The sequence below is a fragment of the Piliocolobus tephrosceles genome, chromosome 5 (assembly GCF_002776525.5).
Source record: "Piliocolobus tephrosceles isolate RC106 chromosome 5, ASM277652v3, whole genome shotgun sequence".
In the NCBI taxonomy this organism is placed as follows: domain Eukaryota; kingdom Metazoa; phylum Chordata; class Mammalia; order Primates; family Cercopithecidae; genus Piliocolobus; species Piliocolobus tephrosceles.
This window is the reverse complement of record NC_045438.1, coordinates 102255373-102280952: the sequence shown is the minus strand read 5'-3', so window position 1 is coordinate 102280952 and position 25580 is coordinate 102255373. Positions and strand designations below refer to the sequence as shown.

Below are 25580 nucleotides of genomic sequence, written 5' to 3'. Positions count from 1 at the left end.
AAACCTACACTTTGAAATTTAGCTAGGTAATAGCAATAAATTTTTTTAAGTCAAGACTCTGAACAATGTATTAGTATACTGTGGTGGTATTTTTCCTCTGAGACCAAGGAGAAAAATAGTACACTAAAAAACACAATTTTACAAAATGTATTTATGGAATATGGAGTCATGAGGACACTGAGGATGAAGTATAGCATTTAGTTATGTTCTTTTGTAATTGTAATACTTATCACCCAGTACAGACTTGCAGTAGGCATTCTTAATCTAATATTAGCTCTAATCTAATAAAGTCTTACTGTTAAACATTGCAGAAAAATAACTGTCCCCTTTACATTTATTAAGAATAGCTATGATTTTGCCTAAGAGATTTGGTAAGTGTTCTGTTATGAGTTCATTTAGGAAAATCAATTCTGTGTAGCAGTGTTATTAGGTAGCTGGCGACTTCTGGTAAACTTGGATGGACAGAAGCCTCTGTCAATCACAATGAGTAAACTGGATGGTTCTATTTCCAAGAGAAGTGAATGACTCTAAGCATAAGATCACATGCATGCAGCCATACACACACACACACACACACACACACAAACACACATGTTCACACCTTCCATCCTCATAGTATGAAGTAGGAAAATGAGATAAAGATTTGGACACTATGAGCAAATTTTGCCCACTTTGCCCCCAAAGATAACACTCAAACCATGTTTGTTTTCATTACCTGAATACTTCAAACAAAAAATTTCCTCATTTCATACTTCGCTTGTGTATGTAAACATAACAGATATATTTCTCGAGAAGTGGGGATTTTTTTCTAAATAGGAATAATTATTGTCCAGTAATCTTATCCTAATAATGTGACAATAAAAATTGAACATGGAGCCTAATTTATGCTAAAACCCATATTCTATCTACTAAGTTACTTTAAATTTGCCCTAAAATGCTTATTTTAATAGGAAAACTTTTACTAAGTCAATTTTTCTCCCCTTGGAGTAAGTATGAAGTAAATCATAACCATCATTACTTTACCATGCTAATGTTAAATACTCAGGGTTAGACTGCCTGGATTTGAATTCCAGCTCAAAATCTTACTCTCTAATTTAGAGCATGATACTTGGTCTCTCTACATGTCAGTTTTCTCTTTTATAAAATGGAATTATATTACATCTACTTCTAGCTTTATCTTAAGGATTAAACAAGATTATTCATAAAAGGGTCAGCACCTGATATATAAGTATTTTGTAAACAACAGATATAATTTAACAATAAACAGTTTGATGATTCTATTATTCTAGCCTTACTGTGGGACCAAATTAGAACTTATTTGAAGGCATTTATACACTTCATCTTAGCCAAAAGGCCAAGAAGCAAACTTATTGAATTTATATTATTTATTCAAAATATATTTATAGGAAAATGTTAAAGTCACATATCTTATGTAACCTTGACCTCTTAAAACAAACTAGATGTTAGAAAACCAATGAATTCCTCACTTAATATAAATACATAAAAGAATATAAACTTTTACAATAGTAATAATAGCAGCCATTTACTCAATAAGTGTTATATGCTAAATGCTATCAGGAGCCTTCTTCACATTATTTCATTCAATCCTTACAACACCCCTGTGAGGTGAGATTTATTGTCACTATTTCACAGATTAGGAAACAGATCTAGAGACAGAGAGGGAAAAAAAAATAGTAAAGTCAGGATTTGAACCTCTATCCATGGAAATCCATAGCTCTTGCCCCTTTGCCATATTACCTCATCTGGATAGTTCCTCAAATACTCAGATTTCATCTACACAAGCAGGTCTGAATTAGATCTTAAATTTGTTTGCCTACCAATTTAGTGAGTGAACTGCAGTTTGCTTTGGACATTCTGCTCCAAGGAGGGCTGTCTGTGTCTCTTCCCTTTAAATCCATGGACCCCTTTTAAACTGTATCTGACCCTAGAGATTCTGACTCCCCCACCTTCATAAGATTGCATTCACCTATTAAGAATCATTATGCAATTCATAATGGCAAAGACTTGGAATCAACCCAAATGTCCATCAGTGACAGACTGGATTAAGAAAATGTGGCACATATACACCATGGAATACTATGCAGTCATACAAAAGGATGAGTTTGTGTCCTTTGTAGGGACATGGATGCAGCTGAAAACCATCATTCTCAACAAACTATCGCAAGAACAGAAAACCAAATACCGCATGTTCTCACTCATAGGTGGGAATTGAACAATGAGATCACTTGGACACAGGAAGGGGATCATCACACACCGGGTCCTATTGTGGGGAGGTGGGGAGGGATAGCATTAGGAGATATACCTAATGTAAATGATGAGTTAATGGGTGCAGCACACCAACATGGCACATGTATACATATGTAACAAACCTGCATGTTGAACACATGTACCCTAGAATTTAAAGTATATATATATAAAAAAATCATTATGCATATGGTTTTTCACCGAGTGAGAGGGTTTTGTTTAGCTTTACCTTCTAAAATAATTATTACGGAAAAAAAATTTGCTTGGTTTCCAAGTACAGATGACATTTGAAGTGTGTTTTCAAACTTTCCATGCTTGACTCTCTGGAGATTCTTAATCTACCCTGCATGCCCACGTCCAGGCAGCTCTATCATGGCCACTCTCCAGATTAACCTTAATGCAACACCTAATGTGGAAATTTTTTTCTTTACGTTCTCCACCAAATAAATATATATATATAATTTATCAAAACCAAAAATGTTTAACTTAGTACCATGACTTTATAAAAATATAAAATAAATCAACCTTCTGGAAGTAAAAAAAGCTGTATGCATTAAGGCACTTAAGAAGTACATCTGATAATATGATGAGAGAGTGGCCAAGCTGCGTGTCTTAAAAATAGCTGGACTAACTATCGTCATTATATAAGGATATGCTTTGTATGATGGGACTTTTCCCCATAAACTCTGAAGCCCTCCATCACTGCAGTGAGATGAGACCGAATGAGCAGATCCATTGTTCCCTAACAGTCTTTGTATTTCTTTTCTGCTGGAAAATGAAATGACTATGATCTTTGAATCTTGATTTTCCCTAAAAAGACATTTTATGAGAAGACTGCAGCTTCAGAAAATAAAGGCAGATGCTGTTAGAGTTTATGTAAGTGCAGACAAGGCCAGTCATTGTTGTGAATGATAATGAACTTTCTAACAGTGCTGGTCCAGATGTAGCATTAATGCTTCAGAGACTCAGAAACTTACAGGCGTGTAGTATAAAAGCTAGAGAATTTTTAAGCCATTTGGCTTCCTCTCTATATTTCTAACCTCACCTAATTTTTCTGTGGACATTCAGAATTAAGCTTAATTTTAGACTTCCTAAGTTTAAAACATAATTTAAAATGCCTAATGGCATGTGACAATTTATTATAGAAATTGAGACCATTAAATGAGGAGGAAAAAAAGACAAATTAGCTTTATTCTGACAATGGAATACTTTCTGCCTATGAAATTATTAGGCTTTATAAAACAAGAGTGATCTCTACTTTAGAGAAAAATACCTCTTAAGCAGAGAATCACCTGTATATCTGTGTAATTTGGAAAATTCTCTAATGAGTGAAGGTATAGACAAATCTACACACAGGATGGAACTTTTAATCATAAATAGTATGCATAGAAAAAATGACCACAAAGAAAACAGTTTTGTAAGCCTACTTGTTGGCTTCACTTGTTAAAGGTACGAGAATAAAACTTGAATTATCAGTGAAAAATTGTTGCTTTTACATGGAATAATTGTCATTTAACTGTCTTATCTATAAACATATATTGATACAATACAGCACTAAAATAAGCAGAAACATAAGAAGGACAAAGGTAATAGAAGGACCGGAAAAAGAAAAAGAAACTTGTTCACTCTGCAGTTGATTTTATTTCTTAATGGTTTCTTATTCCCTTCTAATGCCTTCCACTCACACCCCAAGTAGAGCAGTTGGCAGGGAACACAACAGATGGATGACAAGCTCAACACATGCCGTGTATCTGGCAACCAGGCACTTGACTTTTATTTGTTAAACAGCCAGATTTCAAGAACCTAGTCTGCTAATGTTCCTATTTGGTTTAATGTACTACCAGCTTCCAGCACATAAATATTGCCATAAGAAAGCTCACACACTCTCTGTTTCTCTGCGTAGTTTAGTGGCTAATTATTTTATTCCTGGTGTAGATTGCTGAGATACTGAACAGTGGATTTAAAGATATAAAGTATTTTATTTTATATCTTTGGTATTTTATAAAGACATCTATGATTTTAGATATTAGAGTTTCCTTAGAGTGGCTCTATCTAAAGGAGCTTTTAGTCAGACACATCAGAGACTGCCAAAGTCAGTGTAAGGTATTGAATGAACCTGTTAGGGAAGACTGGAAGATTTGAGCAGACAATCACAGATGATTGGTGTCTTTCTTTTCTATCTCCATCACCGCATTTTCAGATTATTAAACTCAAAACACATGCATTTTTTCCATGAATTCTGCTGGGTCACCAGGCAAAATTACAGCTTATCCACTCTACTCACATAGCACTTTATTTATATCACCAATATAGTGTGTGTCTATACACCCTGCTAAAATGTGAGCTCCTGGAATAGAAGGACTTGGGGTCTGTCTCATCTCTAATCCCAGCAACTGACCCAGCATATGGTACCTGGCTGATTCTGGGTAAGTGTTTGTTGAGTTGTTCAGAATTCAAGGACTTAGCCCCAAACCAGAAATAGGTAAGAGAAATAGAGAATGACTGTTTGAAAACTTTGCTGAGGAAAGATTGGGAAAGGCCCCCAATGCCAGCAACACTCTCGTGAAAGTCCTTCATACTTTCTACAGAAGCATAATTTAGGGAAACAAGGGAATTTCTTCTTTGCACAACAAAGTTTACAGGTATTGCTTCCTAGAATTAAATATAATAGAAGTGTGTGCATCTCCAGAATTTGCTTGCCATTTTCTCATGGAGAAAATATGCTCTTCCCCCTCTCTCAAACACAAATATTTAAGTTATATTGCTTTCTTTTTATCCAAACTAGATTTGATGATCTCCTAACTTTCTTACAACATTGTTAGGGTGTGTTCATTCTCCATATCTTCATAACCATTTACTTCAGAGCTAGAGATAAGTAACCAATGGCTTCCATGCATTTAAGGTCCAGTAGAAGTAACTGATATGGACTAGACCTATAAAGTACTCATCACGAGGGATACTCCAGGCAGGAAATAGTTTGCAGTTACTGCTATCTCATTGTCCTCAATTAAGAGCTGTCCTTCTCTTTAGGTCTTAAATCATCTCTCACTTGTTAGAATCCTCTATTCAGATGTCAATCACTATACTTCAGATATTTCAGTAGATGATTCACATTAAATAAGTATTTCTGTAGTATTTTTATGAAGTTTCAAGTTTTTTTAAAAAACTGTCTTACAGTTAGTCTCACAATACAGTGAAAAGCCCAAACACTTGTGCTGACACTTTGAGAAAATCATCACAGTTACATAGGAGCCCAGATTTTGTAGTGGGTTCTACAACATTTACTAAGGCTTAATTCCCTAGCTTTGCTATGTATAGGAAGAAACTTTTACCTCTCCAAGACATTTCACAATTACTTGGGTTTTCTTTTTGTTTTTTATTTGAACAACTCTTAGTACAACTTGTATTTAATTAATTTGAAAAAGGATTGTAAAATAACATCCCTTTGACAGGAAAACTTAAGGGTAGTAGTTGATTGCAAATGTAGCGTATGTAAGCAATTTAGTTTTTAACAAAAGCAAGTTGTATTAATAGAAGTACAAAACTGTATAGTATCCAGAACAAAGTGTGTGTGTGTGTGTGTGTGTGTGTGTGTGTGTGTGAGAGAGAGAGAGAGAGAGAGAGAAAGTGAGCGAGAGAGAGATGATCTTGTTCTCTATTCTGTGTAAGACCATTTCTGGAATGATGTGCTGAGTTCTGAGTGCCACATTTTAAAAGGCATGACTGACCAGTGTGTGCCCAGAGAACAGGGACCATAGTATTAAGAGACTCCAAACTATCATTTGAAAAATGAGTGGTTTACTGAATAGAAGGCTTGATAGTGGCACAAGGGATGTCATGCATAAGACCTATAACATTTATTTTTTCTGTGTAATTGCAGACAGAAGAAATAAGACTGATGGGCAAAATACGGGGAAGGTTAATTTGGGTTCAGAAAGCATTTATTCAGTAACCACAGAGTGAATTTTTTTTTCTTTGCTCTCCACTATGCAAATTAAGCAGCAAAAGTACTTGACTTTAAGCTTTAAATAGAATCGGTGCCTCATCAGATTCTTTAGTGGAGTTGTTATACATAAATGCATGAATTTATATTTGCCCTTATATTTAAGAATGCCCATCCTGCTTGTTTTGTAGACATATGCACCTTATATACCTATGTACACACATATGTATACACACTCAGGATAGTAGATTTTAAGAGAGTAGATGTTGAGTTAGATACCACTAGCCACCCATACATACATTACTATGATCAAGACATGTATTGACTCATAAGAATAAATAATAATAGGATCTCATTCATTTAAGATTAAAGTTATAAATTGGCCTTATTCTGAGCATTAATGTGATTAAAATATCCCCATGGATTAGCTGCATTAAGGATTCAACAAATATAAAGAATTCAAAAAGTTTGAGATTTTAAACTCTATGCTATGTATATATTTTTTAACTTGGTAATTTATTTCTTAGAATGAAGTCCCAAAATATAGAAGGAAAAAATTCTCCCCTTGAAGTAAAAGGACTCAAACTGGATATCTGAAAAAAATAAAAATACATAGGTTTTTAAAAATTTCCTGAAACATTTAATGGACTGCCAACAGTTTAAGAACCATAAAATATTTCAATTTCTAAAGATTATGGCTGAATAAAGCAGGACTATACTCAGTAATGTAGAAGTCACCTTAGTAATACACAAAATCAAAATCAGATTTACTTTTTTCTGCCTGTTTTATTGGTTTTAGTCCTAGAATCCTGGCATTCCACTTATGATATTTCTTCTAGTTATTTCATGCAATATTCAACTTAAGTAAACTTTCTTTTAATAAATATGAACTAATTAAAGGGGAAGTATTGATATATTTCAAGTGGACATTAAATTCATATAGAGGGTTATGCTCCTAGAAAACTATGCTCTAAGTAAAACGATAGGTCAATTTTTTCAATGCAGAAATATTATAATAGGATCTCAGACATTTTAATCAAAGGCTAAATGCCTTACTGTTAAAAAAAAATCATCGCAAAATTAGTCAAAGGCTAGTTATTTGCAAATTTTTTGTTTACCTGCTTGCTTTATCTTTATTTGCTTGGTCTCATTAGTACTAGGTTTGCAAACTATAGCCCTAGGGAATGTGATTTTTTTTTTTTATTTATCAAATGTCCTCCAGACAATATATATTTCCCGCACAGTAAGAAATACATTGCTTCCAATGTCAAAAGAATCAAGAAAACTAATAATAATTTATAGTTTATGACTAGCTGTGCTTACTATTGAAAAATATGCAGTGATTACAAGGAGGTAAAATTAAATCCTGTGATCAGTTTTTCAGAAAGCAACCAGCTGACCCTAAACTTCACCTAACTTTGTCCTAAAAACTTCTCAAAGAGGTTATTTTGAATTTTGGAAAGAGTACTTTTTGGTTGTCCTGTGAAGTTAAAGACATGCTACGTATCATAGTAATAACCCAGGCAATGATACTATCAGCAGCAACGTTAGATTTCGCCTGCTTTATATTACACATATTTATTAACTTGTCTTCCTGTAGTTTGAATTCGTACCTGAAAGGAATACAAGTCCTTTCATAGAAAACCCTATAATGAAAAAACATTCCACAGAAATAGATTTTTGAAAGTTATCGTTTCTATGGGGATCATTTATTGTGATTTTCTTTCAGTAATGAACTAAAGTATTGATTGGAAGCCAAAGAAGAAGCATCTTATTTCTTCCTTGGACTGAAATTTTGAGGAAGGAGAGACAGCGGGAGTTCAGAAAAGAAAACTAATGTATACCTTCCAGTAATTTTAGGAGGATATTTATTTTATGAATAGAATTAAATTTGCCCTCAAAGTGCTTGTGGCACCTAGAACTTTAAACTTGGGTGTCAGAGGGAGCATGAAGAAAGACTTCTTCTGTTGACATAAGTTAGGTTTTAGATAAACACATTTCCTATGAGATAATCAGGGATGTCCACCGAGTTATCATTGAGTCTAGAATTATGTTTATAAAATACATTCCGTCAAGAAAGAGCAGAGACCATTTAATGCCGGCCACAGGAAAACACAGTATTTTAATTACAACAATCATAAAACCAGTGTCCATTAAAGACATATTCTCAATATCACAGCTTTAGAGAGTTTTGGTACCCAATTAACAGTGCATCTAGGTTTAACCCTAACCTGACATATGGCAGGGTAGGACTTTGAGTGCCAGTACTTAGAGCACCTGGTGCATGAGTGGGCCGTGAGCAAAGAAAAAGAGGAGGTACCATCACACCTTTTTTTTCCAAAAAAGTATTTTTGGCAGTGTATACCATATTGGCATACTTTAATGGATAATATGCCATATCTCATGATCATGTGTAAGTAGTAATATGATATAAAACATTATATTGGATCAACTGATGAAAATAATCTGCCCCTTTTGGACAAGTGGACATACTTCTGTGATGAGTAACAGGCGCTTCATTTCCATAGACTGTTTCCTGGCACCAAATACTTAATGTGTTTTCACTATCACTTTATCAAATGATATTGGAAGTTTCTAATGGAGTTGTGTGATGCGTGAGGTCTCAAACTATAACAATTTGTTTAATGATAGAAGTATTTATTATATAGATAAGTCGATTATATTTTGTTGATTCTCTAACATTTAATTACATTTAGCAGCAAAGTTTTACTTTAGTGTTTACTATATACTGTGATGATAGCCTGATAGCCGTTATGCTGTAGAATACTTTGATAATTTAATCTAATATAAGAAAAACCTCGGTCTTTAAAATAATATGTGTGCATGTATGTAGCTGTACATCTCTGGTAAGAACCACTAAAACTTTCTTTAAAATGTGTTAATTAATGAAATAATGAAAATCTCCTTAGATTTAGACAAAATATTGCTATTTTAAAGTTTAAAGATGTGAATTTTTCTTCATAGATTTTGAATTTTGCTTAAATAATTCAAATAAATGATAACTAACTGCTTTCTAAGGAATGTTTAAAAACTGTTATCTTATAAATTAATTGTAAATATTTGATAGAAATAAAGCAGTTCCATGAAATTGTTAGTGTATTTTGAGCTGTCTAAACCTGGAAACTCAGAAGCCAAAGTAAATTCCTATAAGAAGGAAAATTCCTAAAACTCCATTGAGAATACACACATCCTCCCAGGAGTATCTCATTCTAGCCTGTGTGATGTTTACAAATCAGACTTTTCAAAGAGATGACCCCAGAATTCCAGCAATGGAAACTGATAGGCATCTGTCTTTCTACCCAAGACAGAAACCAGATGAATAGAAAGAACTAAAAAGTCTTCCAAGTAATTGCTTTATGTTAAATGGCATTGGGTATGTATTCAAAATTGATCTAATGGCAATCAGCAGATGTGGGTAAAAAAGTAAAACATGCTTGTACATATATAAGAATACACACACACACACACACACGTATAAATATAATATATATAGTGAGAAAAAAATTCTGATTTTAGGCAAGAAGTCACTTAAAGCCAGATTTAAATCTTTTTCCAAAGACAGTGTAGGGAAACAGCAAGGTATGCAGAGTTGAAGTGTTTGGGCTCAAATTCCAAGTCTACTGCCTATTACTGTGCAATGACCTGTAAGAAGGTCATTGAGGCAGTATTATCTGCCTGATAGTTTTGTTGTCAGAACAGCAGTGCTTGGCCCATAGAAAGCACGATGTCAGACTTCAATATTAATCCCAGAAGTTTCAAAGAGAGAAAATGAAATGAGATACTAAATAACATGTGGAAACAACATAGGCTGTAGGGGACCTCAGTCCCAATCTCAGGTAAGTTACTAGTTGGGTGACCTTTGACATGTTGCCAAACCTCTCAGAGCCTCCATTTCCCTATTTTAAAAATTGAGGTTACAGTCCTGGATTTGGGAAATAAGGAATAGATGGAAATTCCCTATGCATGATGGATATTCCACATTAGGCTACCTTTCCCCACAACACTAGAACTGTTTGTTAAAGACCACAAAAACATCTATGTTCATGTATCTTTATGGATCATAAACATTATTCTGTGTACTTCTTTTAGGGTGAAAATGGTTTACATGGTGCTCCAGGATTACCTGGTCAAAAGGTAAAGAGTTGCTGAATGTTTCATCTGAGTTAAGAATTTTAACATGTTAAAAGTAAATTTGCATATAATATTCTGAAATTTTATTTGATTAAGCTGAATTCACTCAAAGACTTTTAGAAAGCTATGAATGTCTTTTCAAAGAGAACTCGTGGAAGCAATCCCCTCTTGAAGGGACCATTCTAGGAGGAAGCTTTATCACAGAGCTTTAGTAAGATGCTTCTCCAAAGAACTAAATGATAGTGCTTTCTGGGGAATGTGGAAGTGTACATAGCTGCTCTAGAAACATTTCTGCTTTTATTAGTCAGAGTCTAAAATGTACACTAGAACAAATTGTACTTCCTTTGACTGGTTTTGGTTACCTCTTGCTTATCTTCTTTTTTTTATCTCCCAGATAGAACTAAACATAATAGTTACAATGACATAAAATATTAAATATTATAATGATGCTATAGACAACTATCTCTTCAAACATATTTTTCTTTCAGAACAAAGGATTCCTAATAAGTAAGGATTTTTGCATGGGCCAACCTGCCTCTTTCTGTGCCTGGTATCTTTCTCTTTACTAAGGGGAACTTTCTTTGTGCCCCTCTACTGTGCAAGGGCTACTTTCTTCTTCTGGGAAGAAGCATGGTTATCTGTGACAAGCATTACTGCAAACACAGAGACCATTATATTCCAGTTTCTTGGAGGGATGGGGAGCCACTTCAGGTGGGGCCAGCTGTCATGATACCATCCAGATAATCCCGCCACAGGAGAGAGCATTATTGATGTAATATTAGATGCCCACCAAAGCCAAGCATATCATTTCTACACTCTGGAGATGTTTTACAGGTTTTGGCAGCAACATATCACAAGTTACTATGCATGTAGGTTTTTCTCTATAGCTGAAAATACCATTTAAAAAGATATGCATTTATTTATAGTTACAGATTGTGTTCAAGAATTTATTTACTTGGCCCAGTAAAGATAATAAGATTGAACTGGCAGCAATGAAATGGCAAGCTTCTGAATTTCTTCACAGCAGCTCTAGACAAAACCCACTGATACAGCATGTGCTGCATCTGCGAGTCGAGTTGCAAGCCAAGGGATGTGCAGATTTATCTGCTGGGAAATAGTTTTGGACTTTCCAGCAGCTGTTTGTGGTGGCTGCATCATGCTGACATTGTGACTGATGTATTGGAGGCGTTTAGCAGCTTCAATGTCAGCTTGAATTAACAGATCAAGTTAAAGTCTATATTTTAGGAAAAATGGTAGAAAAAAATATAGACCATGCATTCAGTGGTAAAAAGCAATACCTAACAACTGACATATATTCTTTCCTGGTAACTTTTAGGGGGTAAATGAAGCAAAAATAATTATTTAATTAAATGCATGTAACACACACACTTACACGCATATTACTTAATCATCTAATATTATCTAATTATGTATACTATTTAATTATATAATCATATACATATATGCAATTATGTGGGTATGTATATAAAATAACATACAGACTAAATATGTATGTATATATGCATGCACATTTCTATATAGTAAAAAGCTGGCATTCCTTTTCATATAATTAGTATAAGTTTTATATACCAAGGGTCAACTTGTTGAGGCATTACAGAAAAAATCTAGAGATCAGAAACCCTCTATCTCCTGTCTCTGTGCACTCAGGAAGTGCTTACTAAATGCTTCTTATGCTCAAGGTCCCCCAAGGGTGGAGAGATGCACATGACCCGTTCCCAACATTCACTTGCTGGCTGTGTTGTCATGAGTGCCTGACTCCATGAACTTTTGTTGAGTGTGTGAATGAAACATCAGTTAAAGGCAGAAATAAGCTTGTCAGATCAGAGAGGGTGTAGATGAAGAAAGGGAGACGTACACCTTTTAGTATAAATATGCTGATTGAGAGCCAACAGCGCTCCAATCACCAATCTTCTTTCTGTGACTGAGCCAGGATAGTGGACAAGAAAAAGCATAGCACTGGTGTCGAAGGTAGAGCCAGAACCCAAGGGTTCAAACCTGAACTCATTCATCATGAGATACTCATCAGAATGGTATTCCATAGGAGTCAGCTTTCTAAGAAGGCTATTTCCACTGAATCTAGTAAAATAAATAGTAATACTAGGAAGAATGGCTAACTTAGTCTTTGCCAGACACTATGAGGATGCGTCAAATTCTCAAATCAAACCATTGAGGAAGATAGTATTATCATACTTATTTTATACTTGAGAAAATTCAGGCTTATCAAGATTAAATTGCCTTGGAAGTAGTGAAGCTGTAGCTTATAACTTAGAAAATGGTTGCTTTAGTATTTAGAAATATTTAAATCTTATGTGACTTAATATTGGTTTAGAGCTTACATGTTAGAAATGGTTATTTATAATTATTGATTTTTAATTATTAGAAATATCATTTTATTGTAAAAATTGCATGTGTTGTAAGTATCATTTTTATTACTATATACATTTTATTCCTCTTCTACAGGGAGAGCAAGGTTTTGAAGGCAGCAAAGGAGAAACTGGTGAAAAGGTAAATATCTCTTTTAACATTCACACCTGTAAAAATAAATTGTGTTCCTGAAAATGTTTTGAAATAGAATATTTAACTTGTTTTGTGCATTCCCTATAAGCAAGTTAATAATTTTATAGACATAACTAAAATATTTGTTTCAATTAAGGTAGAGTAAATATATTAATGATTGCCAGAAATCTTTCTAAACTTATTTGGATGGTATTAATAGATATTTCTAGTTAAATTTGTTTGATTGATATGGAAATGATTTAAACATTTATAAAGCATTATATTTTTATATTGTGAAATCATTCACTAAGTATCCAATTATTTAAATAAATGCTTTGTTTATATGTACACTTGGTTTATCAGTGGAATTTTTTCCTGGAGGAATAAATTAGAACAACTAACTGTAAAAGTCAGTATCCCACAGAAAAGAGATGGCATACTAAAACTGGAATAATTTCAAAGAGTTTAATAAAAGCATAGTTTAAAAAGTATGGGCAAGGTATAAGAAAACCACAGGGATTGTGCAGTATGCCAGGTCGGGTTACAGCAGACTCCTTAAACACCACGTAATTACCAGACCCAGAGGCAGAGAAAACTGTGTGGCAAAGGCTGGAGACAGTCAGCCCAAGATAAGCACATAAAGGGGGAGCCAGGGCAATAAACACCTCCGCCCCACTATCCTCCAGCCTTCAGCTCTCCTACTGGACTCCACTGGCCAAACCAAATTGAGAGCCAGTATGATGGAGGTAGCCTATAAGCCTCAGTCTCCCGAAGTCCAGAGCAGGTGGATAAGGGTGGACAGTGGATCTTGAGGGAACAATGGCAGATGCCAGCCTACTAATCTAAGTGCTGTCATTTAAAGTAACCTTCTTACAAAACTAAATTCTAAGTGGTTAATTTTACATGTTAATATTCTATTATAATAAATAATTACTGAAAGTCATTTGATAGTGAAAATATTTTAGCAATCATTGTTTTACAAATTTACAACTTTCTATTCAAAGTACTTTTCCCTCAGATAATCATTTGAATCCTTTTTCATTTCAAAAATCTAGTTTTGTTTTTAAATAAAATGAAAACAGTACCATTCTTTTGTTTAATAACTCTTGTATACATCAAGTGTATATATGGAATTGGATGGCCAGGAGAGCTAGAAAGGAGAATACTCTCAAATTAGACAGTATTGCCTGTATTTTGCTTTCTTAGCAGTGACCAGTTACTTGCTTTTTCAATAAGTGTTTATAGAGAGAATGAGCGTCTATTATAATTATAAGACAAATTACACGTTACAAACTACATGATAATTACTTTTCCTCACAGAACTGAGAAAGAAAAAAGAATGGCCTTATAATAACCATACTTTTGGAGATAATTTCATTAAATGATGACTATTTTTAAGGTGAACGTCTTTTCTTAGAAATCCCTTGGACATTTTTGCTTTAGAATAACAGTCATTGGAAGGCCATGTCTTTAAATAAATGGTTCCTTTATACATATTCCTGATTTATTAAGTGGGATTTTACCTGTAGGAATAAGTAGTGAACAAGCAAAAACAGATATATTCTCTGTAATTTAAAGTCACAAATACACTAAAGTCTTAGTAGTTGTTTTGATAGTTTATATATATAGTAGGTATAGCTCAATAATAAATAGATTCTCACAGGCTACAAGGCATTAGAAAACCATTCACCATATTTGGCTTCAAGAATTTTCCTTCTAGTTCCTCATATCTATTAACTGTTGCATTTAAATAGTCAATTGCACTACAAGGTAGAAATATGTTTGTAGAATGATTGAAATATATTAGAAAAAATAAAGCATCAAACAGAAAAGACAGTATGTACCTTGAATGAGAATCCCAATTTAGATGATTTATAGTCAGATATAAGATTCATGTAATAACCCTTATGTTATTTTGATTGGTGCAAAAGTAATTACATGACACCAACCAAATAAAAATGATGTTCTGCTTTATTATTTACTGTGTATTAAATTTTTGAACTTTTTCAATGTCAACATGCTATGTATTCTGACCCAGAACCACATGTATTTTTTCATAAGATAAATAATTGAGGTCTTGTAGTTCACTTTATTTCTAGATTAAACAAGAAAAGTCTATGAAACACTCACATTGGTGTGACAACAGCATGAGAGTCTTGGATTACTCACAACATGATTTATTTTCTGAAGAAAGTCAATCTACCTTGTACTTTAAGTTTTTGTGGTAAACTGAGTATATAATCATTTTCTAAAAACCCACTTTTCTTCTTTAATTACCCTACCTGTGGCCTTTACTGTGTTTAATTTGACTAAGTGACAAGTCACCAGTTGCAAAATACAACAATTCAGGACGTTGTTATTTGTCAGAGATGTCATATCTTCCAGAAACATATAGTTACTGGTCAAAACATAAAAATTATATCAACTGCAAAAGGTAAACTACCATGTGATATTTTCAGCTGACATTTCTATAATGCAGTGGAAACCAAGTGGAGAAATCTGCTTCTCCCATTATGGCTACAAAACTAGCCTTCAGGCCAACGGAACTCAATAGACTAACAAAGTAGCTCCTCAAAGAGTTGAACAGTCTGTCCTTAGTCCTGAGAAAAACCTGTGGCACTAGAACAAGTATAAAGGACCTCATTTAAAGTATACTTCTGGATCTATAGAAACTTGTAACAACAGGGCAGAGCCACATACATTCCTGAACAAACACAATTCACTCAAGTCAGTCCTGAAGTGAAAGTTATTTTAAGAGGTAATTAGTTCTTTCAGAAAGGTTGCTGGTGCTGACATGATTCTCTCAGATGACAGCTATTTGCAGGTTTACCATGCTGTGGTTTATCATGTAGACCTGTAGCAATGACCCCATCCCACTTCGTCATCCCTATCTGGCAAATTTAGGTGTATTACCCAAGGATCCTTGGGCTCTCCAACAGCATAACTCATGAGGCAGGAGGGATGGAGGACCCTCCGCACAGCTGAGATCTGTATTTTGGCTTCTCTGTCTCTATAGGAGTGATCTTCTGGGGATTTTCCTTAGATTCCTTCAGTACTATTATTACAGTGCAGGCTGCTACTACAAGCAAAATACAGAGTTCAATCCTTGGATAACAGTTATCCCCATAGGATCCATCACCGTTCCCAGCAATGATTTTGTCAAACTCTTGTTATGTAACCAAATGTAAATGCATGAACTAAGCTCTTATATTACGTTAGAAAAAGGCCATTTAGCAAGGATTCATTCACGTGCGCTTCACTCCTTAACCCCCAGCCCAGGTTTTTACTTTATGTCCTTGTGAAGATAGAAATATTACTTAGTTACATTTATGAAAAGAAGCAGCAAATAGAAAATGAAATGTAAATATCTGCCTCATTATACCATTCAATATTTTTAAGTAATTGCTTCAAATCATATAATTTAGTTTGCTTTTAAAATGATGATTATTTTATGTTGTCACTCAAGCTCTAACTTGAAGTTTAAGAACTAATTTTCTCAAAGTTAAACTTAACTGCAGAACCTATTGTTAAATATCATATGATTGCGAGAAATATCCAGTGGCAACTGCTACTCATACCTTACTTTTCTTGATTTATTGCCTAAAATGTAGTCAATTTGGTTCACTGAAGAGTGATGTTTAACTTGGGCATATATGGTGGCAAATTCTTACCTGGATCTAAGATGCTTCTGCTGGTGTGGAAATTTTCCATTTGGGAAATTAAAGTTATCTGGCCTCTTGACGGCCTCTTAAGTTTGATGAAAAGAAAAAAGCAATCAAATGAGCACTTCCTCATGAACCAGATTAAGAAAATGTGGCACATATACACCATGGAATACTATGCAGCCATAAAAAAGGATGAGTTTGCGTCCTTTGTAGGGACATGGATGCAGCTGGAAACCATCATTCTTAGCAAACTATCACAAGAAGAGAAAACCAAACACCGCATGTTCTCACTCATAGGTGGGAACTGAACAATGAGCTCACTTGGACTCGGGAAGGGGAACATCACACACTGGGGCCTATCATGGGGAGGGGGGAGGGGGGAGGGATTGCATTGGGGAGTTATACCTGATATAAATGATGAATTGATGGGTGCTGACGAGTTGATGGGTGCAGCACACCAACATGGCACATGTATACATATGTAACAAACCTGCACGTTATGCACATGTACCCTAGAACTTAAAGTATAATAAAAATAAAAATAAAATAAAATAAAAAAAAGACTGAAGGAGAGGTGGAGAGCATCCAACATGTGGCATATTCTGCAGCTCTGAGAGTTCGTGGTTGAGCAAGTTCTTGCTTTCTCTTGTTTAGGCTTCTGAGCATTATCTACTTTGATAATCTTGATTGCTGATCTGTTCTTCCACTCTGGGATATACTAATAACAATAAATGCAGACACAAAACTAACAAGTGCGTATGGTCCCTGCTTTAACTCATCTCTTAAAACTGTTGTTGGAAAACTAGTTGTAAATTTCCAGTGACTTGTGATTTTTTTATTATCTTCTTCTTACCAAAATATAATCTAGATTCTGAAATGCCATATGAGATATGTATTTAAATTAGAAAACTGTGTTTGAATATTTATTACTCTGGTTTTATAGTGCTTGCAAATATTTTTCACCTGACAGAATCCACTGGAAAAACATTCCACAGACCCCTATTCTTAGTTGACTTATTTAACTCTATATTGTTATAAAATTCTGTACAAAATGTAATATTCAAATGAATACAATTATTTAAATGTCTATTATAACCTAGCATAAAGTACACATATACTTTACTACCCCCAAACTATCTGGGGTTATTTATAATTAAGTCATACATCTAAACATTTGTATTTCTTTTATCACCTGTCAACATCAGCTAATTTTCAGATGACATAATTCAAATTTTTGTAAGCCAGCCTAAAATAAAATATATTTAGGCTTGATGCTGATTGTATTAGTATTTATTTTATTAGCACTAATTTTCTATGCCACGTTTTGCCTTCAGTGGTTACTTTTGATGATGGGATGGGGGAATGGAAAATGCTTAACAGAAAATGTCTTCACTTACCTATTTCATAGGTTAGTCATTCATATTGTTTTCTTATCAAATGAATATTAAAAAACAGCAGCAGTGAATTCATTCTTGTTATTCTGTTGCTGTTTTGTTTTCACCATTAAAAATATGTCAGCAATCATGATATGTCTCATAAACATGTTGGATAATTTACTTGGTAGCATTTTGTTCATTTATTTCAGATAGATAGATTTAACTTTTATATTTAACTTGTAACAGCAGAAGTTGGATAATCAGACTATTTTTATACCAGTATCACAAATAAATAATGTCGCCTACCAGCAACTTTCTAAAATATTGACTTCTAGCATTAAATATCGTGAAATTATAGTAACTCAGAAAATCAATAGTGATCATTTGCTACTAGAAATGTCAATTATGGCTTTAAATAAACCAGGACTTTTACACTGAAAAATCTTTTTACGTTTGTCAATTTCTCATTCAATTGTTGTAGTAATTACACATAGAACATGAGAATTTGAATGAGTGGTTATGACTTTGGGCCACTTAAAATTTGGTATTGAGTGAGAAAAAGCCCAAATGAGGATGTTTATATAATATACATAAACAATTATTCAGGACATTCTGGGGCAGCATCTAGATCACTCAACAGGGAACCAACATTCTTAGTTTCCGGAGTACCACTCCAAAAAGAGCCTAGACTTGATGTTTATTTTGAAAGTGATGGTGACATATCATAAAATAAATGGATTCACATATCTTTGTGTTCTGTGTTCCAGTCCAGCTCTGTAATGCCAGCTGTGTAAACTTGGATATGTTCCTAGCTTTCTTTATCATAGTTTCCTCTTTTTTAAAATAAAGTTAGTTTCTACCTCATAGAATGATTGCAGGAATTAAATGAGTGCTGGTGAATAAAAGATATTCAATAAATGTTAATACCCTCAACAGCCAATATAGAAAAGTAATATAAAATCTTAATATTTTGACCAAAATTGATTTGACAGAATTATTATATATCTTTATTTGTGTAATATTAATTCCTAATTTTTCTTGTGAATAAGTAAATAAAAAGAGGATATAGTAGTTAGCTATTGATAGGTAACAAATCACCCCAAAACTTAGTGACTTAAAACATTCATTTATTTAGCTTGTGATTATATGGTTTAGAAATTTACACTAGGCGGCCGGGCGCGGTGGCTCAAGCCTGTAATCCCAGCACTTTGGGAGGCCGGGGCGGGCGGATCACGAGGTCAGGAGATTGAGACCATCCTGGCTAACATGGTGAAACCCCGTCTCTACTAAAAAATACAAAAAACTAGCCGGGTGAGGTGGCGGGCGCCTGTAGTCCCAGCTACTTGGGAGGCTGAGGCAGGAAAATGGCATAAACCCGGGAGGCCGAGCTTGCAGTGAGCTGAGATCTGGCCACTGCACTCCAGCCTGGGCGGCAGAGGGAGACTCCGTCTCAAAAAAAAAAAAAAAAAAAAAAAAGAAAGAAATTTACACTAGGCTTAGCTCAGTGATTTTTTTTATCTTAGTTGACCTTATCTAAATTCATTTGTACAATTCGCCTGTGTTATCTGCAGGTTGTGCATCCAGGAATTATGCATCTGTGGATTCACTCAACCATGAATCAAAAATATTGAGAAATAAAAATTAAAAATAACAATACAACAATAACAAATAATACAAATAAAAAACAATATAATCTAACAACTGTTTACATAGCATTTACATTGTGTTAGGTATTATAAGTAAACTAGAGATTATTTAAAGTATATGGGAGGACATATGCAAATACTACTTCCTTTTTTTATAAGGGACTTGAGCATCCGTGAACTTTGTTATCAGCAGGGGTCCCAGAACCAAACCCCAGCAGATTCTGGGGCAAGAGTGTATATCTCTTCTCAGTTGCCAGGTTGGCTGAGGGTGGCTGGGCTAGTTTGGCCTCTGCTAGACAACATGTCTCTACTCCAGATGATCTCTCATCTTCCAACAGTTATGCTGGACTTGTCCTCAAGGTGAAGGCAGGGATCGAAAAAGAGGAAGCAGAAGCATATAAAGTCTCTTTAGCCTCCTTGCTCAAAGCTAGCTTGCCCCCACCTCCACCACCACCATATTCTATTGGTGAAAGCCAGTCTCAAGCTCAGCCTAGATTCAAGGAGTAGGAAAACAGATTCCACCTCTTGATGAGAGAAGCTGCATAGACACATTGCAAAGGGTGTAAATATATGGAGGGGTGAAAAAGGGCCATTTTATAGTAAATCTAACACAAATGATATAAAATTTCATTTTAAATTAACAGTAGAGTAGAAAGGTTAAACAGATTTATCAACTTTACTTCGTTTTCCTCCTTCTCCCATGGCCTAAAATATAATTTTTTTTTTTTTTTTTTTTTGAGACGGAGTCTCACTCTGTCGCCCAGGCTGGAGTGCAGTGGCTGGACCTCACCTCACTGCAAGCTCCGCCTCCCGGATTTACGCCATTCTCCTGCCTCAGCGTCCTGAGTAGCTGGGACTACAGGCGCCCGCCACCTCGCCCGGCTAGTTTTTTGTATTTTTTAGTAGAGACGGGGTTTCACCATGTTAGCCAGGATGGTCTCAATCTCCTGACCTCGTGATCCGCCCGCCTCGGCATCCCAAAGTGCTGGGATTACAGGCTTGAGCCACCGCGCCCGGCCAATTCTTTTTTTTTTTTTTTTTTTTTTAAATTATACTTTAAGATCTAGGGTACATGTGCATAACGTGCAGGTTTGTTACATATGTATACTTGTACCATGTTGGTATGCTGCACCCATCAACTCGTCAGCACCCATCAATTCGTCATTTATATCAAGTATAACTCCCCAATGCAATCCCTCCCCCCTCCCCCCTCCCCATGATAGGCCCAGGTGTGTGATGTTCCTCTTCCCGAGTCCAAGTGATGTCATTGTTCATTTCCCACCTATGAGTGAGAACATGCGGTGTTTGGTTTTCTGTTCTTGTGATAGTTAAAGTTAGGTTTATATAGTGGGACTTGCAGACTGTTTCAAAACATTTTGAATTTGAAATGGCAGAAACACTTTATATGTAATAGGAAAATATTATTTTAAAAATCTTAATTAGGATGGGAAAAAAGAAATACAATATATCAAATAATTAAACCAAGGAATGGTTTTGTATGTATACATTGCCACATGTACTTATTAACTTTAACTAAACTAAAACTGATACAAGCATAAATGGAAAAAACAAGTCAAAGTTGAAATTTGTTTTTAGGATTTCATGATTAAAGCTTCTTGGTGATTTTGCCTAGTATTCAAAACTAATGCAAGAATGTTAAATACTGTTATTATAAATATAGCACTTTCCCTTCATCACTCTAAAGCAACTGTCAACATGTTACCTTACTTCCTGTGAATTCTCTCTTGGTTCACCTTGCAGAGTTCTACTGAACATCAGCATGTTATACAATTGTTTTCTTTACCCTAGTAACATGTAAACTAAACTTCTACAATTTTTAGGAAGGGCTTACTTTTTGACAGCTGACTTAAAAAATAAAGAGAACAGATGGAGCAAAATAATAACTATGATTTTAAAAATCATAGCAATTTATCTGTGGCCAATGATAATTGGTGTGGGAGTAACCATGCCAACTTTCAATTATCCATGGTAGCAGGCAATTGGGAAAGAGTGATAGTAATCCCACAGCCAAGCCAGAGGCTTAATGCTAGTCATTACAGATTGCATATTATTTTCCTAATTCCTTACTGTGCTCGTGAATAACTCTAATTTATGTGAAATATGTTTAACCCTCTGTTGTTGCATCACTTGCTAGTAGTTATAGAAAAAGTAAAATGTCCAGGGAGAGAGAGAGAGAGAGAGAGAGAGAGAGAGAGAAATAAGAGGAGAATGACTATAAAGGGCTATAATATTTTATGAACTTTAGTCTTTTAAAGTATTATTTTAATGATTACATAATATTTCACTATATAGATATGTAATATTTTGAGCATTCCCTCATTGTTAGAAATTTAACAACATCTGTTAAATGTGTTTTCCTATTTGTGTCACTGGTGACTTTAGCAAAATAATTTTGATGAATAGAGAGTAGAAGCCAGGTTGGAGTTTGCTGAAGAGTTAAATTACAGGTGACCAGTAAAGAGGCCATGCAGAAAAACCTTTGCAAGAACTAGCTGTGAAGAGGACAATAGCCACAGGACAGTAACTGGATAGGGTGTGGATCATTTAAGAAGAAGACTTTATACCAAAATCCAAGGCAACCATAAGGTCCTTGGCAGGAAATATTCTTGAACAAGTTAGGACCCAAAAGAAAAACATAGACTAGTTCACTAATACAGAGAATTCCGAACGTTTTATACTTCCTAAGAAATGTCAGACTTACGCCGTCATCTTTAAGAAATTCCCATTAAAGTCTAGAATAAGACAAAGGTATAACTGCTATTATTTAACAATGTTCTGGAATTTCTGACCAATGTCAATTTTACTTCCAAATTATAGTTTAAATCTATTTCTCTCCATCTACCCCAATGTCACCAAACCATAATCATTAGTCACCTCCTAGTTAATCTCCCTGTTCTCACTCTTTCTTATTCATTCTCCAAATTATAGTCAGATGCATCTTTACGAAACTATTCATGTGACTTCTATTTTTAAAACATTTTAGTTGTTTCCCATTAGGTTAAAATCCTGAATCCCACAAGGTCCTGCACAGTTGGATGTAGATGTGCTTCTCAGAACTCATCTCTTCCCACATTGCCTGTTTCTGCTTCTATTCCAGCCACACTGACCTTCTTTTGGTTCCTTGAATGTGCCAGCACTCTCCTGACTCACAGTTGTCCATCAGTGTCCCCACTGCTTTGAATATTTTCCCCTTCATTTAGCTTCCCTCTATCCACTTAGCACATCTCAAAAGTCATTTTCTTGGAGGCTTCCTCCACTCTCCAGTCAAAATCTGCTCCCTTTGTTATAATTTCTCATTTTACCTTTAACACTACAGTGAACCTGTATAGCATTTACCACAATTTATAATTATGAATGTACTGGCATGAGGATTTTGTTTGTTTGTTTTTCTTTCTCCAATAGAGTAGAAGCTTCAAGAAAGCAAAGACTATGTCTGTCTGTGTATGTTTTTATCTCTAATAATTCAACCCAGTTGAATGCCTAGCACATAAAAATATTCAATTAATTAATTCATTACTGCAGGGAAGTAGTATAGACAAAGTTAAGTAGTGTTTCTTTTCAGCCTCCAGAAGTATTTACTAATTATTATCTTGATGCATTCAATTTAGTATTAACCCTATTTTTTTCAGACTCCTACTATTGAATTTGTGAGATATAGCTAGGGATAAAAATTAATTTTACATGTATGGCCCTTAGAATTGTGTTTAAAAAGACAATATATAAAACAATATATTTAATAGTATACTAAAATTTACACAGGAAAAATTGGTTAACCTAGTATATTTCCATTTTTTATTATTTGTGAATCACATTGCCTTTTGGCTGGCACTATTTAGCTCATTATTCTATAAAATAAAATACAGTTATTTTAATACCAGATATTACAATGTCTTTTGAATTTAGTAATAATGTTAAAGGTTGTCTACTGGCTCCTGTATCATAATTTTAGTTTCCGATTACAGTGGAATTTTGGGCTATTGACTGTTGTGAACCTAGGTTGGTTTTGTGAAGGAAATTTATTCACTCACTATTTTATGTAATTTAAGGACAAATAAATATTAAAGTTCGTGACCATATAATAAAGAATTAATAGAAAAACCATGATCCTCACTTATATAATGATTAAGGCAACTTGACTTTTAATAGTTTCTCCTTAATCAGTGCTGAGTATAAAAGGGTGGTTTTACAATGTGTCTACATTTTGCTTTTATTTTGACCTTTACTCCATTATCCTATTTGCTCACTCCAGGCTCTGGAGCTGCCTCAGGTTTCTACTCTTAGCTTTTGGTTTTCCCTTTCTCCTTTCTCAGGATCTGCCTATGCCATAGACTCCACTTCCTCTGCTCTGTGCTGGGCTCCTTGTCTTCAGCCGCTCATTAACCTCATCACCCCCACTGCTTTCTTTTTCACTTGTTTGACTTTCCTCCCATCAAGCCTGATTTCCACCTCAGATTACTTTCTTTCATTTTTTCGAGTATTTTTGTATTAAAACACAAGGAATAGATCTCTTAGGCAGTCCCTCGCCGCCACTGCCCCTGAGCATTTCTGAATGCAACTGAGTTTAAATTAAGAATTGAGTAAAGGCAACTCTCACATTTGGTGTGAGGTTTATACTCACAGGGTTTTTAGTGTATTAAAAAAAAGATGTGTTTTTTTTAAAATTAAGAAAAACAGAATGGATTTAAAAATCAAGCAATTGCTTCTGCTTAATACAGTCATCAAATATTCATAATTTCTAACTTTTTTTTAGTAAATCTCAATTAATAAATATGCTTTATTAACTAAATCTCTTTGTTGGAGTTACATTCCAGATGGTAAAAAGATAATTAATTCAATGTCACCAAATATTCAATGACAGGTATGTTATTTTTATTTAGAAGCTACTGGCATGTGAACTTCTTTCACAATCAATGTAAAAACAATTCACTCTATAGGAATTGCTGAACAATTGTGTCCTACCAGACCGAAATAGCAGAATTCCACTGCACAGAAAACAGAGGTGTTAGTGCAGCTGCTGTTCTAAGTGGATGTTGTACAGTGACTAGCTGTTTTGTAAGTTATTGTCTAGGCTTATGGCCGTCCATTGCTTCTTAGTCTAGTATCTTAAAAAATTATCACTGGTTTTTATTTTCCTTGATAATCCTTACAATCTCCTTTAAGAACTTCCCCATCAATGATCTTCCTAATAACAGTAAAGGATCAATGAAACAAGACAGAAATCAAATAATCAATTTGCTTTGTCTTTTTTCACTTTTTCTTATTGTTCTTCATTTTCTGCTGCTAATCATTTTATGTAATCAAGACTCAAGACAAAATGGTAAAGCGATAATGCTTTGGGCAAACATTTTGTGGAATGTTATTTTAAGTACCTACACTTGTCCAGCCCTGGGGAGGAGTGTGGCAATGCAGATGGCTTCAGCTGGCTGTATTCCAGGGGCTCACTGATAGTGATCCTGCCTCCCACTTACGGTTTACTTATGTGTACAAACGAATCATGGAGTTCATGTCTTAGTAAGAACTACAAGGCTGGAGCACATGATAGCACCCAGTAATCACAGAGCAAATCAAGGATTCTTCCTAAAGTTAGTGGAAAGTTAGGAAGTCTTCTAAATAGACTTTCATCCTTTATCTGGATTTGGACAGGTGGCCCACCAGGCTCTGCTCATTAATGTTTATAACAGGCAATTCTAAGTTATTTATTTTAAGCCAAAATTTATTCCCTATTATTTTGACCAATCTATCCCAGTTCTAACCTTTTGGACCAATGCTTTCTCAGATTATATGTTCTTGCAAATGACTGACCATCTTTTGGAGAGTTTAAGACAACTTCTTTTTTTTTTTGAGACGGATACTGTCTCTGTCACCCAGGCTGGAGTGCAGTGGCGCCATCCCTGCTCACTGCAAGTTCAGCCTCCTAAATTCAGACCATTCTCCTGCCTCAGCCTCCCGAGTAGCTGGGACTACAGGCACCCACCACCACACCCGGCTAATTTTT

At 34.8% G+C, this 25580-nt stretch overlaps 1 protein-coding gene across 2 annotated transcripts in view; it reads left to right on the top strand.

The window, feature by feature from the left end:
- The window catches only part of COL19A1 (collagen type XIX alpha 1 chain), a 341119-nt gene that overhangs the window by 81904 nt on the left and 233635 nt on the right, over window positions 1-25580 (top strand). For both annotated transcript variants that reach the window (XM_023230284.2, XM_023230285.1), the window contains exons 10-11: window positions 10319-10363; window positions 12842-12886. In XM_023230284.2, the coding sequence (XP_023086052.1) occupies window positions 10319-10363; window positions 12842-12886 (90 nt within the window). The remainder of the gene's footprint in view (window positions 1-10318; window positions 10364-12841; window positions 12887-25580) is intronic.